Here is a 22,768-nt window from a genome sequence, read left to right as displayed (position 1 = left end):
GTCCAAGGTAGAGCTTACTCTGTATCTCGTACACGGACAAGACACACGACCCTATGCTCGAATGCACCATCGAAAAGGTACAGAGATAAATAACAGGTACAACTACTAGTATAACCAGCTGCAGCTCTTGCGTCAAATACGTGTATTGTACAGCAGATGCTGTCCATCCTCTCAATGCCCAAGCTTTCTTTCTCCCCCGGGCCTCCAATTGGCCCTGCCGCCCTGAAGGCACCCGCTAAATCCCGCCCCCAGCTGCCACTAACAAGCGCCCCAAAAAGCAAAATTTCGCCCAAAATTGTGGGCGGCACCAACTTGAGCCGTTCCCGGTTCCCACACCGGCTGCAGTAATATTTCCTTGCGCTTCTTAAATAATTTTTTTTTTTCTCTGACGCAGAAAAAAACCGGGATAAAACCTAGCTCGACCCCTCGTCAACAAAACACAACTTTTCGACTGCATCCTCCTTTTTTTGCTTGCAATATTCATTGTTCGCTTCGCTGCGCTCCTGCATCGCTACAAGACTCGTCTCGCCGCTCTCGCTACTGCAATCGCCGGTTCTAGAACATCAAGTTTCTAGGTAGGTGCTTGTTTTGCCTTCCTTTTCTCCTCTGCTTCGACTCCTTTCCAGCTGCGTGGCCTCACGGGCGCCTCCTTGCGTGCGCGGATTGTGCTGCTGCCGGGCGAGGCGCATGCCACCGCCTCAGACGCACCGGATGACTCCCATCGCCAGTCGAGTCAAGGCTCGCCGACTGCGGATTTCGACTGTCGCTTCTGAAATTGGAGCTTGGCGGGACGGAATGGCTGCGATGCGACAAGCTCATTCAAGCACATAAATTGTCTGCTGTCTTGGCGGGCCACTGAGCTAACATGCTTCTTTCTGCTTCTATAGAACTCTCAGTCTCCTCTCTCTTCACTACCGTCTTCGGTGCCTTTGGTCTCCACAAAGGCACTCATCCTCTCCCATCACGGCTCCCCAGGCCGTGACTGACAAAGATTTCTGCGCTCGAAAGATACCTCACATCATCAACACCATCCCTCCACCTGCCGCTTGGTCACTCTAAGCGCCTCGACGACTTCTTGCTCTTCGACGTGCCCCCTCGTCACCAGACCCCGTCTCCGTCGTTGGACGACACCCGCCAGCTGCCGCATAGGAGGAGTTCTGCGGTTCTTCCTCTCGCCGAGGAAGAGTCGAGGAGGCCTCGCCAGATCACTGAGGGAACAGTCTGCTATCGCTTTCGACCACCCTAACAACCGCTTGGCTATTTAGCTGCACAGTTCCTCGTTTTTCTTCGGAAAACAGCTTCGGACTTGATCCTACGAACTACTTTTCTCTCTTCCAAGAGTCAACGTCCCCCCCCGCAACCTCTAGGGATATGGTTATGGCAACAGCTGTCCTCGACAACTACGTCCCCAATGCCATCCATAATCATCTTGTGAAGAAGAAACCCCAGTATCTGGGTGCTCTTCAGAACAATGTTGCTGTTGATCCGAAGCAATTGATCGGTGAGGCCTTCCACCAACGTGTGGGGGCCGTCAACCATGAGCTCTGCGATCCCGGTGAAGAAGACACCTTCTTCGTCGCAGACCTCGGTGAGGTTTACCGCCAGCACCTCCGCTGGAAGAAGAACCTCCCCCGCGTCAAGCCCTTTTATGCCGTCAAGTGCAACCCGGACCCCAAGGTCCTCCAGCTCCTTGCTGCTCTCGGCACCGGCTTTGACTGCGCCTCCAAGGGCGAGATTGAACAGGTCCTGGGCCTCGGCGTCAGCCCCGACCACATCATCTACGCCCAACCCTGCAAGACCAACTCCTACGTCCGCTACGTCAAGTCGGTTGGTGTCAAGCAGATGACCTTCGACAATGCTGATGAGCTCCACAAGATCGCCAAGCTCTTCCCTGGTGCCGAGCTCTTCCTTCGCATCATGACCGACGACACCTCCAGCTTGTGCCGCCTCAGCATGAAGTTTGGCGCCCCCATGGACACCACCGAGAGCCTCCTTGCCCTTGCCAAGGAGCTGGGACTCAACATTGTCGGCGTGAGCTTCCATGTCGGATCCGGCGCCTCCGATCCCGCAGCCTTCCGCAAGGCCGTCGTCGACGCACACACCGTCTTCCAGCAGGCCCTCACCTACGGATTCCATCTGCGCGTCCTCGACGTCGGCGGTGGCTTCTCCGGGGAGACTTTCGAGACCATGGCTGGCGTTCTCGACGATGCCCTGGCCGAGTATTTCCCCGCCGGCTGCGGTATTGACATCATCGCCGAGCCTGGCCGCTTCTACGTGGCCACCGCCTTCACCATTGCCTGCAACATCATCGCTCGCCGCACCGTCGATGACCCCGCGGCTCAGACCACCAGCTACATGGCTTACATCAATGACGGCGTCTATGGCAACTTCTCGAGCATCATGTTCGACCACCAGCACCCCGTTGCCAAGATCCTCCACGCCGGTGGCCAGACTCTCTACAACACGTACGCCGCCGAGCCATGCCCCGGTAACGAGGGTGTCGAGTACTCCATCTGGGGTCCCACTTGCGATGGCATCGATCTCATTAGCCAGAGCACTCGCTTCAACCGCATCCTCGATGTCGGCGACTGGCTCTACTTTGAGAACATGGGAGCCTACACCAAGTGCTCCGCCACCCAGTTCAATGGGTTCCCCAACGCCCACGACACCATCTACGTCTACAGCGAATCGGGCGCCAAGGCCCTCTTGGACCTGTAGATGGTACGATCTCATGTTCGCATGCCTTTTGCATGTACTCGAACAACAAAAGGGGAGATGGATTGGAGGAAGCGGATTACTTTCTTGGCATTGGTCTCTGGACCACAGGCATTCAGGCCACCTGACTTGGGGCCTTTATTATATTGAGTTTTTAGCATAGTGAGAGAAAAAATCTCGAGGGTAGATAGATGTGAAAAGATTTGTTCGCGCAACATACCAGGTCTTTGTGAAGATGCATGTGCCTTGTTGTCTGTCGTGTCCATTTGTGTCAACTCGTGGTGGACCTTTGATGGCCCTATCTGCCTAATAGGAGATAGACGGACTAAACCTTGGTGCTTGCGTTTAATGACGGGAGCGATTGGCCTTCAAACTCTCACTGGGGATGAAATTGAGCTCTGGGTGCTTTATTATCTAACCATGGACCTCGAATTCCATGACCGAAACACTCGAATATGACGACGCCAACAACAAGGTCAAGCAAAGCAAGATTCTCATTATTTGTTATCTGCACTAATGTATCGCGAGATATCTACACTACCAGTAACTGCCAAAATCCTTACAACGTCGAACAATGTGAACGTTAAAACCTCCCAACGCCTTAGAAATCATGACCGACGTAATATTCTCATGATGCGTTCCATGCTCGGTTCGGCACGTCATACCATATCAATACCTTGACGCAGAAACGAAGATTCTAGACGCGTCTATGAACCGCGGAAAAGGAATTGCATGTCTTCAGGGCTCAAGGTATCCATGGCCTTATCATCGGCATTGACGGTGGAATGGATCATGCTCGTCTTTTTTTCTTGAATCAGCACCATCCGGCTTTCGACAGAGTCTTCGATGCAAAGACGCGTGATGATGCATGGCCGGGTCTGTCCAATGCGATGGCAGCGATCAGCAGACTGCCACTCAGCCGCCGGGTTCCACCAACTGGCGAGGCGATGTTAGCCAAACACAAGTATACTGATGGGGAGAGGAATTGCACTTACGGGTCTACGATGAATACTCGGGATGCCTCAGTCAGGTTGAGTGCAACACCGCCGGCCTTGAGCGAGACCAGAAAGCACTCCACGTCAATGTTGTTCATGAAGTGCTCAATCGATGCTTGTCGCTGGGCGGGGGTCATGCTACCGTCCAGCATGACAGTGGTGATTCCAGCTCTCCGAAGTCGCCATTCAATCAGCTGCAGCATCGTGGTGAACTGGGAAAAGATGATGGACTTGTGCGTGGCATTGTCGGAACGCAGCTTGTGAAGTTCGTGCACCAAGAGCTCGATTTTGGACGACGATGTCCAGTTTTCCATCTTGATGCGATTGACAATGGAGGATTTCTTGACCAGGGCTTCGTCTTGCTCAATCTCTGGCTGCTCAAGGTCAATGACAAGGCCGATGTGGCACCGTGGGCAGTCTGGCTCATCTGTCGACTTGATATAGCTGGAGACACACGCCCTGCAAAAGTCATGCTTGCAACGGCTCTTGATGGTGTCCTCGGCAGGCTCATCGCAAATACAGCAGACCAAGATGTTTTGACCCCCTTCAGCATTCTTCTTCAAAATCAGGTCGGGATGGTCGGCGACCTGTCTCATTTGCATGATTAGACCAAAGATGTTGGCATAGTTGTTCAAGAGAACGCCCTGCGCAACGTAGGTGTCGAACTTGCGCTGTCCGTTGGTCATGATGCTATTGGCAAAGTCGTTCTCTTCTTCTCCGAAGAACTGACGGTCGACATGCACCTCCTTCACAGGAAGTTCCATGGAGTTGGTGTGGTCTTTTTTGAGTCGCCGCAGCATGATGCGATCCGTCATCAGCCGTAACTTCTTGAAAGCTTCTCTGCCAGGTCCCAAGTTACCAAACTTCTGGATAGGGTTGAGAAGCTCTTGGTTGAAGACAGATACATGTTGCATGCCCGCATGCCCACAGTCAGAGCAGCGACTGTTGTCGTCCATAGACCACTCGAGGGTCGAGCAAGTGCATTGCTTGCAGAGATAGGACGCGAAGGGCTTAATGTTGAGGAACCTTACTAGGGAGAAGAGCTCTCCGATTCGGTTCTGCAAAGGTGTACCGCTCAAGCACCAACGATATTCTGTCTTCAGCGCGAAGCAGGCTTTAGCGGTCATTGTAGTTCTTGTCTTGATGCAGTGTGCTTCATCGAGGATGGCGCGATGGAAAGTGATGGCGTGAATGACACTCTTTTCCTTGTGGATGCCGTCTTTTCGCTTGAAGCCCTTTTCCTGCTTCCGATACATGGACTCGAGACTGTTGTAGGACATCATGATCACGTCAAATTTCTTGAGCTCCTTGACAGTGATGTTTTTGGCCTTTTGGTTGGTGCCGTGGAACACGAAGGTCTTGAGAGTGCCATCTGTATAGGATTTGATCTCCGATTGCCATTGCATGAGAGCGACGGGGGGGACGAGGACCAGGGTGGGCTGCTTCGCTGGATAATCGGACATGATGAGAGAGACTGCTTGGATGGTCTTGCCGAGGCCCATTTCATCGCCCAAAAGTCCTCCTTTCCATTCCATTTTCTCCATGGCCTTCATCCAAGCAACACCTTCGAGCTGGAACGGTTTGAGTTGTCTGGAGATGCTCGCTGGCTGGTCTATCTTGCCAGCCTTCATCACGGGCATGCTTTCCAGATCTGTCCACATGGTTTTGAGTTCTGGGTGATGCTTCTCAAGACGATTCCGTTCCTTGGTAGCACGACTCTCGCTTTTGTTTCTTCTATATGCGCGGCGCCTGGCTGCAGCTTCCCGCAAATCATCAGGAAGCGGCAGATATAGGCGAACAGCCTCGATTTCGTCCAGGTCACTAACCGATTCAGAACTCGAGCTGTAAGGATGTAGAGGACCCCAGAAGTCATCATCATCATCCCAAACAGAAAGCGGACGACGTCCGGGCTCGGAATCGGCCGTCGCAGCTCTGGAAGCATCGGCAGACGGTCGAGTAGCTGCAGCGCGTTTTTTGGCAGGTGACTTCTTCTGCTTTCGAGTCTTTGGAGCTTCGTCGTCACTTGATGCCGGTATTTCCTCTTCGTCGACGTCGTCAACGTCCTCGTCCACTAGGAACTCGTCGCCATCCGATTGATCGTCGCTTAGTGCAAGACCAGCAGCAATCTCGGCATCCATGTTAACATCGTCGTCAGAATCGGGAATGACTCTGCTCTTTTTTGATGGTCGCTTGTGGGTTGTAGAGGGGCCGGAGAGAGATCTGGGCCGCTTCACCGAAGGTTCGGCCGAGACAATGGGTTGCGCATCAGTAGCGTTGGAGCGACGAGTTCTCAAGCTGGCTGCACGGTACTCTTCATTTTGCAACCGACGGGCGACCCTAGCATCGCGACCATTTCCTGGAAGGTCATCGTCTTCCTCCTCGGAGTCCGCAATCTCTGTCACTCTCTTGCTCTTGGCAGTGGAGTTCAGTGAGTAGATGCTGCGCCGTAATGCTCGCTCATCTGGTCCTTGCAGCCTGCTCTTTGCAGGAATGCGTACTTCCAGGGCAGAACGGGTCTTTGTATCAGTCGCGGTACCTCCTTCAGCAGGGCTCGGGAGTTTACTAGTTCCAGGCGTGGAGTAACCGCTCTCCGAAGTCAGTCCAAATGGTGTAGCCGAAGAAGCGGACTCAGTAGTCAGGCTGTCATCGTCTCTTGCAAGGAATGCATTGGACAGTCTACCGCGGAGCGGCCTTGCCAGTGACGCATTGATCTCTGGTGGTGGTAGAGACAATTCATCTGCCACAGAGGAGACTCCAGAGTTTCTCGCAGACCTGGAGCGGGTCAAGCGGCCAGTTGCACTGCTAGAGCCGATTTCAGAATCTATGATCTGTCAGAAAGGACCCTGTAGGTAGTCGCAGCGACATGTTTGGAAATTCATATCATACCAGAAGCCTTAGGCACAGGGGCGGCCGATGCCTTCAAAGAGGGGCGACGAGGCATGATGATTCACCCACAGAGATGCGGATGGAGAAGTGTAAAAAGAGGGCGCAGATCAGATGAGAAGGAGAGAATAAGATGCAGTGAGCCTGCAAAGAAAGAAAGACGCCTTTGGCCTCGACGGAAACGAAGGACGTGGATTGGGCTGCCGATGGGAAGGGGGTTCACCAGCCTGCTAAGTAAGCCTTGGGCCTGCTTAACAGATTTACAGCGCTGGGAGAGGCCTCAAGTGACTGTCGGATGAATGGCCGCTGAGATGCTGCCTTCTGCACCGAACAGCGGGCGGGAGATGAAGCCGGTCCTGGTCGCTTCGATCTGATGAAGGGGGAGGAAAACAGAAAAAAAAAAATGTGAGGCAAAGGTCGGGCTGAGGTGACTGGATGAAAAGTTGGCAGCAACTCGCCTCATCAGCCGTGACTACCTAAAGTGTAGCGGCCATGCCGATTCACAGTGTCTGCGGCGGCAGCAGGACGCGCTTGCCACTTTACGCGAAAGCACGTGCGACGATAAGCGGCGTATTGATTGACAAGGAAATACTGTATGCACACTGTATGAACACTCGGTCTACAGCCTGGTTTGGGCCGAGTGGTAATGAAGAGGGACAGTGTGGATTGGGTAATGAGTTTGGATCCAGCTCACGTGTCACCGTGTTATCTCCGCGACAGTGGCGACATGCATGAATCAGTTGACACTGTGCGAGAGAACGGATGCAAGAACAACCTGCTTGCACACCTTCTTCCTCTTGCGCCGCTCGACCAGAAGAAAGAATTTTTCAGTGTCTAAAGTGTCTGAAGTAGGTCGCAAGAATCTTCGGCCTGCTACCATCATCAGTTCTACTGCCCGAGCTCAGAATCGAGAGAGCCGCCTGGGCGCCACGTCTTCACCATGTTCGTCTCCCAACTCTTGCCCAATCCCAGCATCAGTACCTTCGAGTAATGGCTGACCAACATTCGCTCATCAGGACTCGCTCACGACGCTACGACGAGAACCAGAATGGGCGACCAAGTCGTAACATTACTGGGCCGTGAGTATAGCGATATGATGAATCTCTGGGCTGGTTCAAGCTGACAATATTCTTGCAGCCAATCTGCCTTGACTGATTTCCTTGCGGTATGTCTCAGTCGCATGTCGATTTCCAAGGTTACTTTCGCTGACACTCTTCTTAGTCGCACAATATCTCTGCTGCCCAAATCAGAATCGAGGCGGACCGACGAAGACAACAAGCAGGCCAGGGCGAGTCGACTGAGGAAAATAATGTTTCTGAAGTTGTTGAAACCGTTGAAACCGTTTCGGTCACGGTAGAGGCAAGCAGTTCAACGAGCCGGACGACAAGAGGTCGCAACACCGCGGCCTTGGACAAGATCAAGGCAAGCAAAGCTTTCAAGAAACGCAAAAAGATGGCCGACGACGACGATGACGACGACGACATAGCTCTGGCCATCTTCGAGGAGAGGCGGGCGCCGCTTCCCGGCCAAATGGAGAATTGCGAAATATGTGGAAAACGCTTCACCGTCACACCTTATTCCGTGGCTGGGCCTGATGGGGGTCTGCTGTGCGCTCCCTGTGGCCGTGAGATAGCCAAGGAGCGAGAGGGCCAGCCTAAAAAGAAGCCTCGGAAGCAGACGGGCGGCGTGGGCTCACGACGCACAATACAGAGTCGCATGCTCGATGGAGACGTGGGCACAAAGAGTCTTGCTACGCTTTGCGTGCAGACATTGGCAAAGAATGTGGATCTGGCAGAAAGCTTGGGTGATCTGCCGGAACATCTCATCGACAAGATCGCTCGGATATTCTCCAAGCGGCGTCTGTTAAAGCCAGATACCCTGCCCTTGTTCATGCAGCCATCCACTGAAGTTCTGCACATCTACGACGGTGCGAAGCTCGGTCACCAAGAGTTCATCAGCATCTTTCAAGTGGCGTCAAACCTGAAGAAGTTCAAGGTTCGGTGCGCGGTCCAGTTCAAGGACGAGGTCATGGATTACTTGCTCTCGAGAGATATCCCACTCGAGAGCTTCTACCTGCATGGTGCAAATCTCCTAAGCGAAGAGAAATGGCACGAGTTTCTTGCTGCAAAGGGCAAATCTCTGAAGGAACTACAAGTCTACTTCACGGATAGGCATTTCGGAGACGAAACTCTCGGGCTTATGAAAGGATGCTGCCCACAGCTGACTCGCCTAAAGGTCTGCCACAACCAAAAGGTCACAGATGCAGGAGTAACTGCGATTGGACAGCTTTCGAGCCTTCGGCATCTCAGTCTGGAGCTCCTACAGGACCTTTCTTCAGAAGCTCTCAAATCCTGTATCACCCAGATTGGAAAGGATCTCGTGACGTTGTCGCTCAAGAGGGTACCAGACGCCGATGATAGTGTCTTGGATGCTATTCACGATAACTGTCGTTCGTTAGCCAAGCTTCGCATCACGGAAAGCGAAGCGATGACAGACAACGGCTTCACCCGGCTCTTCGCCGACTGGGAAAATTCGTCATTAGAATTTGTGGACTTTCAGAAATGCCGGCAGTTGGATGCTGCTCATCCACGGGAGAACCCCAAGAACATCGGGCTTTGTAGCGAGGGGTTTAAGGCACTGATGAACCACTCTGGGCGTACATTGCGACATGTCAATGTGCATGCTTGCCGAAACATTTCCCGCGAAGCCTTCGAAGAGGCCTTCAACGAAACGACACAGTATCCGGAGCTGCGGCATCTCGAGATTAGCTTCTGCGAAGAGGTCACGGACTTCATCCTCGGGTGCATATTCCGAGCCTGCCCAAACATTAAGGAGGTGAACGTCTTTGGCTGCATGAAGGTCAAGGAGGTCAGGGTGCCACGAGGTGTGATTTTGATCGGCGTACCCAACGCCCAGGGCATGATAACTGAGGGCACCGACTAAGTCTCGTGTCTTCTTCTTGTCTTCACGATCTAAGCGCGGCGCCGAGAAGCGGGCCATAATGAATAAGATATCATTGCAGATAGACCAAGCCACCTTTTTCGGAGCTGTAAAGCTCAGGTAATACAAGATTTAACTCTGCGTGTAGCAGACAGAGTAACAAGTCACTGCCCAAGCATCAATGTGACGGTCCTCATCGTTCATATTAACAAGTCATGAGATCTTTGGGCTCATTTATATATATATATATATATGCAATGTAGCCTAGTTTCTTATCAGAAATTAACCTTGGCTTCACCATTTATCATCTTCTGTGTCTTGTCCCTTAGACCACATGGTTTTCTGTACCCAAGACATCAGGCCCGATATCAAAACGCCGTGTAAAGCACCCAAAGTATACGTCAACTTGCTCAATTATGCCTTCGTAGAAGCGACAAAAGCCTGATCCTCAAGACTCCACTGGGCAATTCTGTCAAGGGCAAACCGATCAATGCCTGAGGCGGTCGAGTTATCGTCACTCCTGAAGTGCAGACCAGAGGGGGCGCAGCCAGAGACCTTTTCGAAGTAAAAGGAGTGCGCAGTAAGATCAATGCCGGAGGTGCCGCCGTTGCAATCCACGTTGTCAATGCCAGTGCAGACGGCAACATCGGCGACAGCATAGGAAACCGTCTCGCTGTCGCCAGTGGAGAGCCAGAACTCGGGCGAAACGTGGCGGTACTCGAGGAGGATGGGTGGCAGACGAGGCACGGGGTCATCGACGTGCGTAACGCGGAACTCAGCGCCAGGCTGGCTGGTGACAAAGTTGGCATACACGTCGTTGCCCACGCGGGGTGATCCGTACGTGTAGATGTCAATGGGGAAGCCCTGGCCGCGCAGGACCGTGGCCCCGAGCGTGGCGACGGCACCGCCCAGGGAGTGTCCCGTGGCGACGATGCCGAACGATGGGTTGGCGGCGACGGCCTGGGTGACGGCGGCGGTGGCGGCGTCGGCGATCTCGTCCCAGGCCTTGCTGAAGCCGTCGTGGACCTGGCAGCCGGGGGCGAAGGCGCAGTCCTCGAAGGCGAAGGCGATGTCAGTGACGAAGTTGCGGATGTTTTTGGTGCCGCGGACGGCGAGGATGATTTGCTGGTGGGCGGCGTCGACGGCGACGAAGCCTCCGATGCCGGTCACGGAGCCTCTATAAGGAGAACACGGTTAAATCTTGATGATACGGGGACGTATGTGAGGGAGGGGGGGGGCGTACTCGAAGGAGTTGATGACGGTTGCTGCGATGCCGGGACAGGCATCGTTGGCGCATGCGACGGGCTGTCCGGCGGGGGTCTGGGTGTTGCAGTAGGCGGCTCCGGCATACTGGACGAAGAATTGGAAGTCGGTGAGGTCTGTTTGTGTAGCTGTGAAGCTTTTACTATCGGCCTCTTTGTGAATCGTTAGCAAATGGGCTGTGGTGGAATAGGGGGCGGAGGGGAAGAGTTACGTCGAGCTCTGAGCGGCTGGGTATACTCCTGGACGGATGATACCGGGCTGCCAGCTACAACAGCGGCCAAGGAGAGAAGTTGCCAGCACTTCATATTGAAGAGAATATTTTATCTGAACAGAGAAACAACAAGAAAAAAAAGTATTAAGAATTAAAGGAGCTGATGTTGAGGTTCGCGATCAAGCTGAACTATACACAGACTCACAAGAGAAGCGAAAGGAACAGTAAGTAACGCCACCAGGACCGTGTACAATATCTCCAGGAAAACATCACCGAATCTCGGATTTGCTGTGCATCTGTCTACCATTATATATAAAGCTTGGGCAACGAGTTTCTGCATTGCGATGTGAGACAGCACACAGACTCGGACAGTCCGTCTGCCCCTTGATGCAACATTGAACCGGCCTACCTCTCTACCGTCCCATACTATACCACTAGGCAACATGCGTCTTCGGACGCTTCAGGAAGCAAGCGTCTCACTTGTGTCTTGTTATCATTCAACCCCGCCTGCTTCATGTGTGAGGGCTCCCCGTGGTGTTTCTTCCTGTTCTTGCGTGTGGGTGGCTTAGACGCGCATTTGTTGCATGAATGCGACTCAGGAAGAAACGCGGGCAGCGGAGCCGAAACCCCAAATTAGAAACTGGATAGGCTTGTCTATGCGGGATGGCTGTTAGAAACTATCCGATTGACTGCACTGGGGTGATTCCCGGGAAATTGTGTAGAGGAGAGGAGGAGATTGCTGCCGAGTAGGAAACTCGAAAGGCGTTTATAAAAGGCGATTGGTGGCTTGGAAATTGCTTCTTAACAAACGTACTTTCACTTCTGGCAAAAGGTCAATAGAGGCGGATGTTCAAAGCGCCTATAGGTTGGAAAGAACCATCTTACATAATTGACGGGCGTGGGGGATGTGCTCAGGGATCTAGCATCTGACAGGTTGAAGGTTGACAGGGGACGGAGGAGATGGCGTTGCTTTCGGTGGCCAACCAGGTCGACCTGCCAGACTCGGATCATTGTGCATGGTTTCATGTTCAAGGCGATGGCACGAAGCGACGGAGGACATCAAGGCCGTGCAAAGTCGTATGATTCCGATAACAGTATGCGGCGACAAGAAATGGAGGCGTGGTTATGGATAGACCCATCACGGAGGCGTTGAGGAGAATGTCCGTGTAAGTCAGCTCCTCGCTTCGATACGACGCACAACATTGCTCACTTCGTCTCCGTCGTGCTGTCTCAAACATCAAATCTGTTTCTCGGCCGAATTCTGTCTCTTTTTTTTTTTTTCTCGCTATCTTACTGATCTTCAGCGGACATGTCATTGCTAGCAGGTGGTATTGCCGGCTCGATCGGCAAACGGGAAGGATTTCTGCTGAGGGTTGCGGGTGGAGCGGCGATTGTCGATCGACTTATATATCCATTTCAGGCGGAATTGGTTAAGATGTTTCCTGCCTCCCTTCTTTTCAAATATCTTTTTCACTACCAGTCAAAGGGTTGCAGATGGTCTGAAAATATATCTACTCGGCTTACGTTTTGATTACGTGGGATAGATACAGATGTTGTGGCTGCAAACAACATGAAGCTGGCGAACGGCTTGCTACATGGTTTCTCCTTTGGCCTCATTCCCTACTCACTTTCTCGCTCTCTTTATCTTGTCCAGGGCGTTGGCTTTCCAAAAAAATCCCTTTTGGAGTTCATTGTATCCAGGCCCATTCGGCAGCTGAAGATAACGACCAGCTCATCTCGGGCAATGTCTCCAAATTGGCAGCTCGCAAGAGGTGTTTCTGTTGTTGCAGTGACTCCTCAATCAGCAGTCAGAGAGGCAGCTTAACTCCACAAGCATCAAGAGATAGTCCCCTAGCCACTCACAGTCTTAGAAGGAATGCCATAAACACGAGTATGCAGTTTAGCTGCGGCGATTGAGACGGATTGGAGTGCGATTGCCGCCGTCGTGCTGCAGAAGCAATAGCCGGACGAACCAGGACCACTGTGAAGACGCATTCTACATGTCATCACGGCAAGGTAGTCGACCAGTTTCCACACACCAGCAAGGAATCAAACACCTATCCATACGTGTTCATCAAGCTCTGGTCTACCAATGGCCAAGTCTGTATCTAGAGACTCAATTGCGGGCATTGTCCAGTCTCTTTGCAGGGTAGGCTTGGCTGTACGACTCCAGGCTGCGAGTACAGATTACATGGTCAAGACGATGTACGAAGTACAAATGCACATACTGCCGGATTATCCTTGTTACGCCTCCCATCTCCAGCACATCGTCAGAAGCATCCGTTTCTCATCACACATCGCTTCTTCTCCGGTGGTGAGACGCAAGTGCCCCCCAGTCGACACGAACTATCGGATTACGACAGATACCACGGCTACGAGTTGCAGAGAATCAACAGCCAGCAGCCACCAGAGTAAAGGCATCACGCGAGGCCTTCCATTGTTACATTGGCGTCAATGTATCTGCATTTGATGGCACCCACCATCTTCTTCCTCTTGCTCGGCTCAAGCAAACGATTACGACTTGCACAACATGCACATGGCCATGCAGGGCGCTAGCGAAAGTCCATCGTCCTCGACCTGACCAGAAGAGTTCTAGATCGATTGACTCGAGCCGAGCGCCAGCCGCCTCTTGTCTCTTGAAGTTGTCCAATATTCCTCGGGATTCCTCCAGATCGGTCAGGCTGCGAATGTGTCCAACGAGCCTCGAAAGGCAGTTGAGCTTTCAACATCACATCATACTGCGGCTGCTGCTCCACGGGATGCCTGTGTCTCCGCCACGCTACGCCATCGATCTGCTTCTCTACAGTACATAGACCATCGCGTTCTCGACCCCCTGCAACCTGGTCCCGGCCTGTTCTGCTATTGTTGATGCTCGCTGCCATTGTCGCAGCCATGCCGGATATCCCCGCCACTAAACCGTACGGTCAATACGCTTGGACAGCACGAGAAAACCAAGGCGCCGCTCCACCGCCAGTGGCCTTTTCGAGACATTGCACCGAGGCCGACGCTTGATGCCTGAATGAGCGAGCCTGAAAGCGCAATGGTGACGTTCCCGATTCTGGACTGGCGGCCAATTCGTGCATCTGCGAGCTGGAGGCGGTGACGTGGGATCGTCGTCTGACTTCATGGCCTTCATGGCGATGCCACGAGTACAGTAGCTTATGCGGGCAGGACATGGTGCAGGTGCAACCACATTTCAAGCATTCAGCTCTTGGCTGGGTGAAATGGAGAGAAGAGCAGGCGAAGAATGGGACAGAAGAGAGGGGATGCTTGCGCCTGATTGGCCTTGTTGGTTCTGCACTTCTCCAACGGGGCCTCTCTGCTGTCCGAGTGTCTACGCGTTCTTGCTAGTATAATGCTCGTCTTTGGGACGATACAATGCACAGTACGGATGGAGTAGTGATTGACTGCCGTCCAAGATGCCACTGTGGGCGTGAAGCACAGACAAAGGCAGTATCGGCCTACGAAGAGAAGCAAGAAAATCAACCGGAAAATGGGTCAGTCTCATTGCCACGGCCCTCGCCCTTGGGACTGGGCTGGGCCAGCAGGAGGGGGGTCACAGATGTCTCACCGCGAACACGAGACTGGCGGGTGTGGTTCTCATGCATGGATTCCTGCTCCCTTGGGCACCACGCCTCAACAGGGTTCACCAAGATGGGGAAGCGGTTAAAGGTAAAATACTCGACGTCGTCTCCATCGTTCGTCCCGTCCAGTTGGAAGCAAAGCTGACCTTTGTCTGCAAAGTACTACCATGCTCCTTTTGAGCACGCGAGACCAGGGGTGCCCGCTTCTAGAGTCTCTATATACGCATCAGCCACGCTCTGTTGTCTGTTGTTTATCTTCTGGGCAATTGGCATCATGACCACGTTTTCCGACAGCGTCAAGTTGTCCACTGTGACGTGTGTCTTGTCCGGCTTGATCGCACTGGGGAGTGCCGGACCTACTGCTGCATCGGCAAATGCGCAGACAGCAGCAGCCGCAGCAGCCGCGGCCCTGACCTGGGTTCCGGATGGCTACTATGTGCCGCCGTATTATCCTGCGCCGTACGGTGGATGGGTGGACGATTGGCGAGAGAGTTATACCAAGGCCAAGGATCTGGTCGACTCTATGACTCTGGCAGAGAAGACGAATATCACTGCTGGAACTGGCATCTACATGGGTGAGTGTTGTCTCGTTCAAGATTAAAGGCAGTTCTAGACTGTGGATGAGCGAGAAATTGTGTGCTGACTAGTGAGAACAGGGTGAGTTCATCTGGAGTCTTGCAAAAGGACAGACTGAAGCTTCTACAAGTGATGAGAGGACTTGGTCAAAACACGAACAACTTGTCCTATACTCCACATGTTGGGATGAGCACCTGGGTTGAGATGAAAGCTAACTCCGATCAAGGCGATGTGCCGGGAACACGGGCTCCGCGTTTCGAGTCTCCTTTCCCCAACTGTGTCTCAACGACAGCCCTGCGGGAGTCCGGCATGCGGACAATGTAACGGCTTTCCCTGACGGAATCACCGTCGGCGCAACCTTCGACAAGGCGCTCATGTATCAGCGCGGTGTGGCCATTGGAAAGGAGAACCGCGGCAAGGGCGTCAATGTCTGGCTGGGGCCAACGGTTGGACCGATAGGCCGCAAGCCAAAGGGCGGCCGCAACTGGGAGGGCTTCGGGGCTGATCCTGTGCTGCAAGCGGTCGGAGCGAGAGAGACGATCAAGGGCGTTCAGGAGCAGGGAGTCATTGCGACTATCAAGCACTTTCTCGGCAACGAGCAGGAGATGTACCGCATGTACAACCCCTTTCAATATGCATACAGCTCGAACATTGGTGGGTGGTCCTGGTGTCGTTGAAACTAACGGAGAAAGGCGAGATGCTAACCCTGGTTGGTGGGTAAAAAGACGATAGGACGCTGCATGAAGTCTATGCCTGGCCATTCGCTGAGGGCATTCGAGCGGGTGTCGGCGCCGTCATGATGGCTTACAATGCTGTAAGTGAAGCCGAGACGAGTGGCACAATCGCCCAAAGAGACCGAGAACTAATTGCTTTCCTTCGTCGACCAGGTGAACGGTACTGCGTGCTCTCAACACCCCTATCTCATGAATGCCCTCCTCAAGGATGAAATGGGCTTTCAAGGCTTCATCATGACTGATTGGCTCGCTCACATGTCCGGTGTCGCTTCTGCCATTGCCGGCCTGGATATGGACATGCCTGGCGACGTTCAGGTCCCCTTCTTCGGCGGCTCGTACTGGATGTACGAGCTCACTCGGTCCGCTCTCAACGGTTCCGTTCCCATGGACCGCATCAACGATGCCGCTACCCGTATAGCGGCTGCATGGTACAAGATGGGCCAGGACAAGGGATTCCCTGCGACGAATTTCGACACCAACTCCCGCGCTGCATTCAACCCGCTGTATCCTGCTGCGTTGCCACTTTCGCCATTTGGAATCACGAACGAGTATGTCCCGGTGCGAGCCGATCATGACGTGATTGCTCGCCAGATTTCTCAGGAGGCCATCACCTTGTTGAAGAACGACGGTGGCATTCTTCCTCTATCGCCTTCGCAGCACCTCCAGGTTTTTGGCACTGACGCGCAGAAGAACCCAAAGGGCATCAACTCATGCACAGATCGCAACTGTAACGAGGGGACTCTGGGCCAAGGATGGGGGTCTGGGACCGTGGATTACCCCTATTTGGATGACCCCATCTCAGCTATTACTGCAGAGGCCGACAATGTCACCTTTTACAACACAGACAAGTTCCCCTCTGTCGGGGAAGTATCAGCCGGCGACGTCGCCATCGTCTTCATCAACTCGGACGCCGGCGAGAACACGTACACCGTGGAAGGCAATCACGGCGACCGCGACAAATCAGGCTTATACGCATGGCACAACGGCGATAAGCTTGTGCAAGACGCCGCGAGCAAGTTCAGCAACGTCATTGTCGTGATGCATACCGTCGGCCCCCTGATTCTCGAGGAGTGGATCGATCTGCCATCCGTCAAGGCTGTGCTCGTTGCACATCTGCCCGGCCAGGAAGCTGGAAAGTCGCTTACAAACGTCCTCTTCGGACACGCCTCGCCGTGCGGACACTTGCCTTACACCATCACCAAGAAGGAGGACGACCTCCCCAGTAGCGTCACCACGCTCATTGACTCGGAGTTCCTCAACCAGCCCCAAGACACATATACGGAGGGTCTGTACATCGACTACCGCTGGCTCAACAAGAACAGGACCAAGCCTCGCTACGCCTTTGGCCACGGCCTGAGTTACACAAACTTCACCTTCGAGGCAGCATCAATCAAAAGCGTCACCAAGCTGAGCACCTACCCTCCGGCTCGCCCTGCCAAGGGCTCAGCCCCCAACTTTGCGCAATCCATCCCATCTGCGAGCGAAGCCGTCGCGCCGTCAGGCTTCAACTCGATCCCGCGCTACATCTACTCCTGGCTGTCGCAGGGCGATGCCAACAAGGCCATTTCGGACGGCAAGACGGGCAAGTATCCGTACCCCGACGGATATTCCACCACCCAGAAGCCCGGCGCTCGCGCTGGCGGCGGCGAGGGAGGCAATCCCGCGCTCTGGGACGTTGCGTACAGCCTCACGGTGACCGTGCAGAACACGGGCGATGAGTATGCTGGCAAGGCATCTGTGCAGGCATATCTCCAGTTTCCCGATGGCATCGACTACGATACGCCAATCATCCAGCTCCGTGACTTTGAAAAGACGAAGGAGCTGAAGCCGGGGGAGACGACGACAGTGACACTGACGCTTACACGCAAGGACGTCAGTGTGTGGGACGTGGTGGCGCAGGATTGGAAGGTTCCTGCGGTTGATGGAGGGTACAAGGTATGGATTGGGGATGCCAGTGACTCGTTGAGTATTGTGTGTCATACGGATACTTTGGAGTGCGAGACGGGTGTTGTTGTTGGGCCGGTGTAGATGTTTGATTTGCTTGGTAGAGCGTATGCCTTGATATATGACCAGCTTCTTCTTCCTTTTTTTTTTTGTGTGTTCGACTTGATTGCTTCCAACTGTCGGGATGAAGAGTCTTTTCGACAAATAATAGTACACTGCAACAGGCCTCTATATCTAGGTAATAGATGCTGATTGCCCTTGATATACACCCCAAACCCCACACATAAGATAACTTTGCGTCTTTTCTCTTCATCCACGATAATCTCCTCCACATGTATTCCTCACCCATTCAACCCGAGCAAGCACAGATAATCTCCCTTGCGCCCCCCTCTACCACGCAACATGCCTCCTCCCCTTAAGCTTCCTCCTCTGCAAGATCCTCCTCCCAGTCTTACTCCGCGTCCTCTTGAGCCAGCCGTGTCTCCGCTTCTGCACGAGCCTCGTGTGGCCGTTCATGGTGTTTCGGGGCCCGAAGCGCAGCTGCAGTCCTTGCAGGGCGGGATGCGCGGAGACTGCCGCTGCGGGGACGACGTCTGCTGAGGCAGCTTCTGATGGTGTTGATGATGATGATGTTGTTGTTGTGGGGGAGGGTGTGAAGGTGGTAGTGGTTGGTCGGAAGGTCGACGTTAGGGTTGGGCGGAGGGGGGAGAGGCACGTATATGTCCTGCGCGGGCGAGAAGAGAGAATTGTTAGTTTTTGTGATTGCGATTTTGGGGGGAGGGAGGGAGAATGGATGGTGTTTTATACCGTTGGGAGAGGGGCAGGATGCGCGGGGCGAGGAGGGGCCGCGCGAGGCGGACGATGGAGTTCATTGCGGGCGACGAAAGATGGGAGAGTGCAATTGTTCTGATTGCTGTCGTGCGCTGTTTGGGAGGAGGATGCTGGGCGTGGATTGGTGGTGATGTTGGAGGTTGGGAGTTGAGAAGTCGAGCGATTGTTCTTGGTGTTGAATTTTTGGGGGCTTCGGATTGGTTGGAGTGGTGAGTTGTGGGGGCACGAGGGAACTTGTACTGTGTGAAGCTGCGAATAATAGAGGATCGAGAGGCCGTCTCTAAAATTCATACAAAATGGCTCAACCAAGGCTTGATGTCGTAGAAGATTGAAAACTATTGTTATGCGCGAATGCGAGTGTCTTCATGTAATATTTGAGTCTAAAAGTGAGAATGCGGGCTGTATGAATAGAGAAGCAAGACGATGTAGCAACACTCACCCTCTACTTCCTCTAATGCTCCATCCTACCATCACCACCAAAAGGTATCGAGAGATCTATATCAAAAAGTCACACCACATACTTCAACTCCCGATACTCCAATCCCTCCACCATCCCCTCAATCCCACTCCCCTCCCAATCCATCACCATCTTCACCTCTCCAAAATAATTCGCCTCCCCCTCCTGCTTGAAACCCAGCTTCCTGAACAGCGCTCTACTCCCCGTATTGTCCTCCTTAATCTTGGCCATCAACCCAACCAGCTGCACCTTTCCCTCCTCCAGACCCTCCCCCTTTGCATACTCTTTGAGTATGCTTGACAAGTGCCGCCGTAGATATCCCAGCACCGACCGCACTGCGGCTTCTCCAAACCCCTTTCCGCGGTGCTGCGTTTTCGCTATCATAACGTCTACTTCACCTCTCAGTCGTATCGTATTCCTCTCCCTCGATCCGGCACCTTCCTCATCGTCATCCTCGTCATCATCCAGATATAGGAAGAAATTAATGTCGCCTCTCATCTTGTCCGGCGAATCATCCCCCCGAGCCGTAACGCTCTGTTTCTTCCCGCTCAACGGCTCGCACACGATAAACGTCAATTTATCATGCGACGTCCGCCACGACAGCTGGTTCTCGTATTCTTCCTCCAGCGTCATTGGCTCTGAAGCAGTTGCTTCTTGTATGGCCTGTTTTATTTTTTTTTCACATGTTAGCACTCAATTACGTCCGGGAGAGAGAGAGGAAGGGGACGGTGTTTTTTTGAAGGAGGTAATACCGGATCTTGCATCCAGTCGTGGTAGGTGAGCACATGGTGGGCTTCGTAGGGCACCAGTAAAACTCTGCTCGTTGAGATGGCTGCCCGTAGGTTAGCAATCAGAATAAAGATTTAGAAGTGGTTATTCATACCAATATTCTCGTTGACTTTCATTTTGAAGCTTTTATTCTTCGCAAAGGGGGAGCTTATATGTTGAGGGCGCTGAGTTGTAGGAGGGAAAATGGGTGTTGGTGGGCTAAGCGCATTTGCCCAACTAAAAGTGAAGAGCTCGAACTTCAACGCGTTGCTGTCAACCATCTTTTCACAACAAAATCTATCCTTTTTGGCCGCATACAGACCTGGACATTCTTCACTTGATAAGATTGAAGTTTCATCCATCATCATGCTTTCCAATGACATGCTTCTAAGCGGCGACCTCGTTCGAACTGGCCCCCTTATTCCGTTCATTCCGTATCGTACATATATCCTACAACGCCTACGCACGCTGCGCATCTCAAAGCTCCTACAAACTCCATGCCCATTATCTACTGGCCTGAAGTCTTGGCTGCATGAACATCTGCCAGAAACTGGGCAACTGCCTCCTCGCCCATCCGCGCCTCCATGGCCAGCAGCTCCGCCATCTGGTTCATCTTATTCCTGGTCTTATCCAGCAGAGCCACCCTCAGGTGTTCCGTCAGCTCATCGTCCGACAGCTCTGCACTCGGTGTCGGTGGAAACAAGGTGTCCCATTTGCTCATTCGGGGCGCTGGCTCAACTGGCTTGGACTCGGTGCCGTAATCAGCATCCTTGCCCTTGGCTGCAAACTCAACGGTGCGCCTATCAGACCGGACACCCAAGGCATCCAGCAGTTCCGATGCCTTGGTGGGCATGATGGGCTGAAGTAGGATGCCGGCGATACGCAGGGCTTCTGCGCAGTTGAAGACGACCCAATTGAGCAGTGTGCGGGATTCTGCACCTTGACGCTTGACTATGTCCCAGGGCTTGGCATCTGTAACGTAGCGGTTCGTCTGATGCATCGGCGAGTTAGTTTCTGGTGCTGATAAAAGGGGACTGAGTCATCGCAGGTTCATACCTCTCTCAGCAGCTCGAAAATCTCCCGTATCGCGCCACTCGTGTTGTAGTCGTCCATTTCTCGGCAAATGGCCACAGGCTTCTCAGCCAAGTGGCCTTCCAAGCTAAAGTAAGTAGCATCAACATCGCTGGGAGCATTGTTCTCGGCCCAGGCATTGAAGTTCCCATCGCGATAAGCGGCCACGGCTTCGAGAGTCGACCATCTGACGGACGCCTTCGGCTTTGCAATTCTGTAAAAGAGATTGCCAATGTTTGCCTGCAGCTCTTTCACGTAGACGGCACCGATCTGCTGGTTGGAGTAACTCATATCCTTGTTCAGACTGGCATTGCGCATGAGGAAATACCGCAGGGGGTCAATGCCCCATCGCTGAACGGCAAAAAAGGGGTTGACGACGTTGCCCAGTGACTTTGACATTTTGCGGTTGGACATGGTCCAGTGGTTGTGACAGAGGAACCCTTTTGAAACAGGTAGGCCCAAGGCAATGAGCAGGGCTGGCCAGTAGATTGTGTGGAAACGCAGGATATCCTTTCCAATGACCTGGAGATCGGCCGGCCATATGCCCATGTCGTCCTTTGCCGAGTGCCACTTGCTTCCGTACCCAGCCTTGGTAATGTAGTTTATAAGAGCGTCAACCCAGACGTAGATGGTCTGGTTGGAATCCCCGGGATCCGGTATGCCCCAGCTAAGCCTGGAGGCGGGCCTGGTGACGGACAAATCCTCGAGATGGTTCTCGATCCAATTTCTCGCTTCTGCCATTCGATGAGCCGGCTTGATCCACCCAGGGTTTTCATCGTAGAGCTTGAGCAAGGCATCCTTGTATTTCGTCAACGGAAAGAACCAGGTCTCTTCCTTGATCCACTCCACTTCGTTCTCCGTCTCAGTGTTGACCATGATCTTCCTTCCCGTTTGGGGCGCGATGCTGGGCCGTACCAGATCCTCAGGATAGAAGCACTCATCACTAACACAGTACCACCCCTCGTGGACGCCTTTATACAGCCCCAGGCTCTCAGGCGTCGCATGTTTGAGATGCAACCAGAACTGCGATACCGCGTCCTTGTGCTCCTGGTCAGTGGTCCGGATGAAGAAGTCGTTTGAGATGTTGGCCGCAGCCGCCAGTTCTCGAAACTTGATCGAGTTGCCGTCACAGAATTCTTTCGGCTCCATTCCGTGCTTGCTGGCAGCTCTCTGGATCTTCATGCCGTGCTCATCCGTCCCCGTACACAAGTAGACTTCCTTGCCCTTGATCTGCTGCCATCGTTTGATCACGTCCGCCAGGACCATGGTGTAAAGATGGCCAATGTGGGGAGCTTTTGGGACCAAGTGTTAGCCCCCCCGTCAAAAGGAACACTAAAGACAGGAGATATTTACCAGCATTGACATAGAAGATGGGTGTCGTGATATAATACGGCTTCTCGCCGGACCCCGCAGGCCTCTGGGAGCTGTTCCAGCGTCGCACAGCAGCGAAGCCCGTTCTGCAGCCGGGGCATATCCAGCCGGACGGCGAGGCCAGCCGTGGCTGAGCTTGCCGCAGCCCGGAAAGGGCCCGCGGTCTGAGTGAGAGCATCGTTTGTGAGGAGCGTTGAGTCGGAGTGAGATCTGGAGATGGGATCATGAGAAATGCATGATACAGTGCTGATAGTACGAATTGGATCTGGCGATAACTGTATGATATGCGGGGCATTCTGCACGTCATGGGATGAAAAGGGCAACTTTTCTCTTCGATCTTCGAGGACGAGGACCACCTGCTGCTCTCTGCCACCTTTTCCAGCAGAACTTGAAGAGTAGCATCAACAGTGCAATTAGAAACGGCA

General features: G+C 53.3%; 8 protein-coding genes across 8 annotated transcripts; 3 read left to right on the top strand and 5 right to left on the bottom strand.

Moving 5' to 3' along the window:
- Positions 1–1,371: 1,371 nt before the first annotated feature.
- On the top strand, positions 1,372–2,718 carry CCMA1212_004046 (uncharacterized protein; the record flags this gene model as incomplete). The annotated part of the gene is made up of 1 exon (XM_073701367.1): positions 1,372–2,718. The coding sequence occupies one exon, from the start codon at positions 1,372–1,374 to the stop codon at positions 2,716–2,718; it is 1,347 nt and encodes a 448-aa protein (XP_073560614.1).
- A 704-nt stretch (positions 2,719–3,422) lies between these two features.
- Positions 3,423–6,529, bottom strand: CCMA1212_004045 (DNA repair protein RAD16; the record flags this gene model as incomplete). Its single annotated transcript, XM_073701366.1, has 2 exons — positions 3,423–3,651; positions 3,711–6,529. Coding segments are annotated over 2 exons (3,048 nt in total), but the record flags the coding sequence as incomplete, so codon positions are not given.
- A 1,054-nt stretch (positions 6,530–7,583) lies between these two features.
- CCMA1212_004044 (DNA repair protein rhp7) lies at positions 7,584–9,536 on the top strand (the record flags this gene model as incomplete). The annotated part of the gene is made up of 3 exons (XM_073701365.1): positions 7,584–7,672; positions 7,731–7,758; positions 7,815–9,536. 3 exons carry the CDS (start codon positions 7,584–7,586, stop codon positions 9,534–9,536), a joined length of 1,839 nt encoding a protein of 612 aa, XP_073560613.1.
- Positions 9,537–9,947: 411 nt separating this feature from the next.
- Positions 9,948–11,101, bottom strand: CCMA1212_004043 (Lipase; the record flags this gene model as incomplete). The annotated part of the gene is made up of 3 exons (XM_073701364.1): positions 9,948–10,710; positions 10,777–10,948; positions 11,008–11,101. 3 exons carry the CDS (start codon positions 11,099–11,101, stop codon positions 9,948–9,950), a joined length of 1,029 nt encoding a protein of 342 aa, XP_073560042.1.
- A 2,830-nt stretch (positions 11,102–13,931) lies between these two features.
- On the bottom strand, positions 13,932–14,183 carry CCMA1212_004042 (uncharacterized protein; the record flags this gene model as incomplete). Its single annotated transcript, XM_073701363.1, has 1 exon — positions 13,932–14,183. The coding sequence occupies one exon, from the start codon at positions 14,181–14,183 to the stop codon at positions 13,932–13,934; it is 252 nt and encodes an 83-aa protein (XP_073560041.1).
- A 682-nt stretch (positions 14,184–14,865) lies between these two features.
- On the top strand, positions 14,866–17,929 carry CCMA1212_004041 (putative beta-glucosidase F; the record flags this gene model as incomplete). Its single annotated transcript, XM_073701362.1, has 5 exons — positions 14,866–15,166; positions 15,239–15,248; positions 15,394–15,821; positions 15,893–15,981; positions 16,055–17,929. The coding sequence occupies 5 exons, from the start codon at positions 14,866–14,868 to the stop codon at positions 17,927–17,929; spliced, it is 2,703 nt and encodes a 900-aa protein (XP_073560615.1).
- A 306-nt stretch (positions 17,930–18,235) lies between these two features.
- On the bottom strand, positions 18,236–18,717 carry CCMA1212_004039 (uncharacterized protein; the record flags this gene model as incomplete). The annotated part of the gene is made up of 2 exons (XM_073701361.1): positions 18,236–18,569; positions 18,653–18,717. The coding sequence occupies 2 exons, from the start codon at positions 18,715–18,717 to the stop codon at positions 18,236–18,238; spliced, it is 399 nt and encodes a 132-aa protein (XP_073560294.1).
- A 467-nt stretch (positions 18,718–19,184) lies between these two features.
- On the bottom strand, positions 19,185–22,521 carry CCMA1212_004038 (uncharacterized protein; the record flags this gene model as incomplete). The annotated part of the gene is made up of 5 exons (XM_073701360.1): positions 19,185–19,796; positions 19,886–19,949; positions 20,453–20,892; positions 20,958–22,264; positions 22,326–22,521. 5 exons carry the CDS (start codon positions 22,519–22,521, stop codon positions 19,185–19,187), a joined length of 2,619 nt encoding a protein of 872 aa, XP_073560295.1.
- Between the last annotated feature and the right edge of the window lie 247 nt (positions 22,522–22,768).

This window comes from Trichoderma ghanense (assembly GCF_004382785.1).
Source record: "Trichoderma ghanense strain CCMA-1212 chromosome Unknown scaffold_3, whole genome shotgun sequence".
Classification (NCBI taxonomy): domain Eukaryota; kingdom Fungi; phylum Ascomycota; class Sordariomycetes; order Hypocreales; family Hypocreaceae; genus Trichoderma; species Trichoderma ghanense.
Note: the sequence above shows the minus strand (reverse complement) of the source record. Positions and strands in the feature narration are given on the sequence as shown.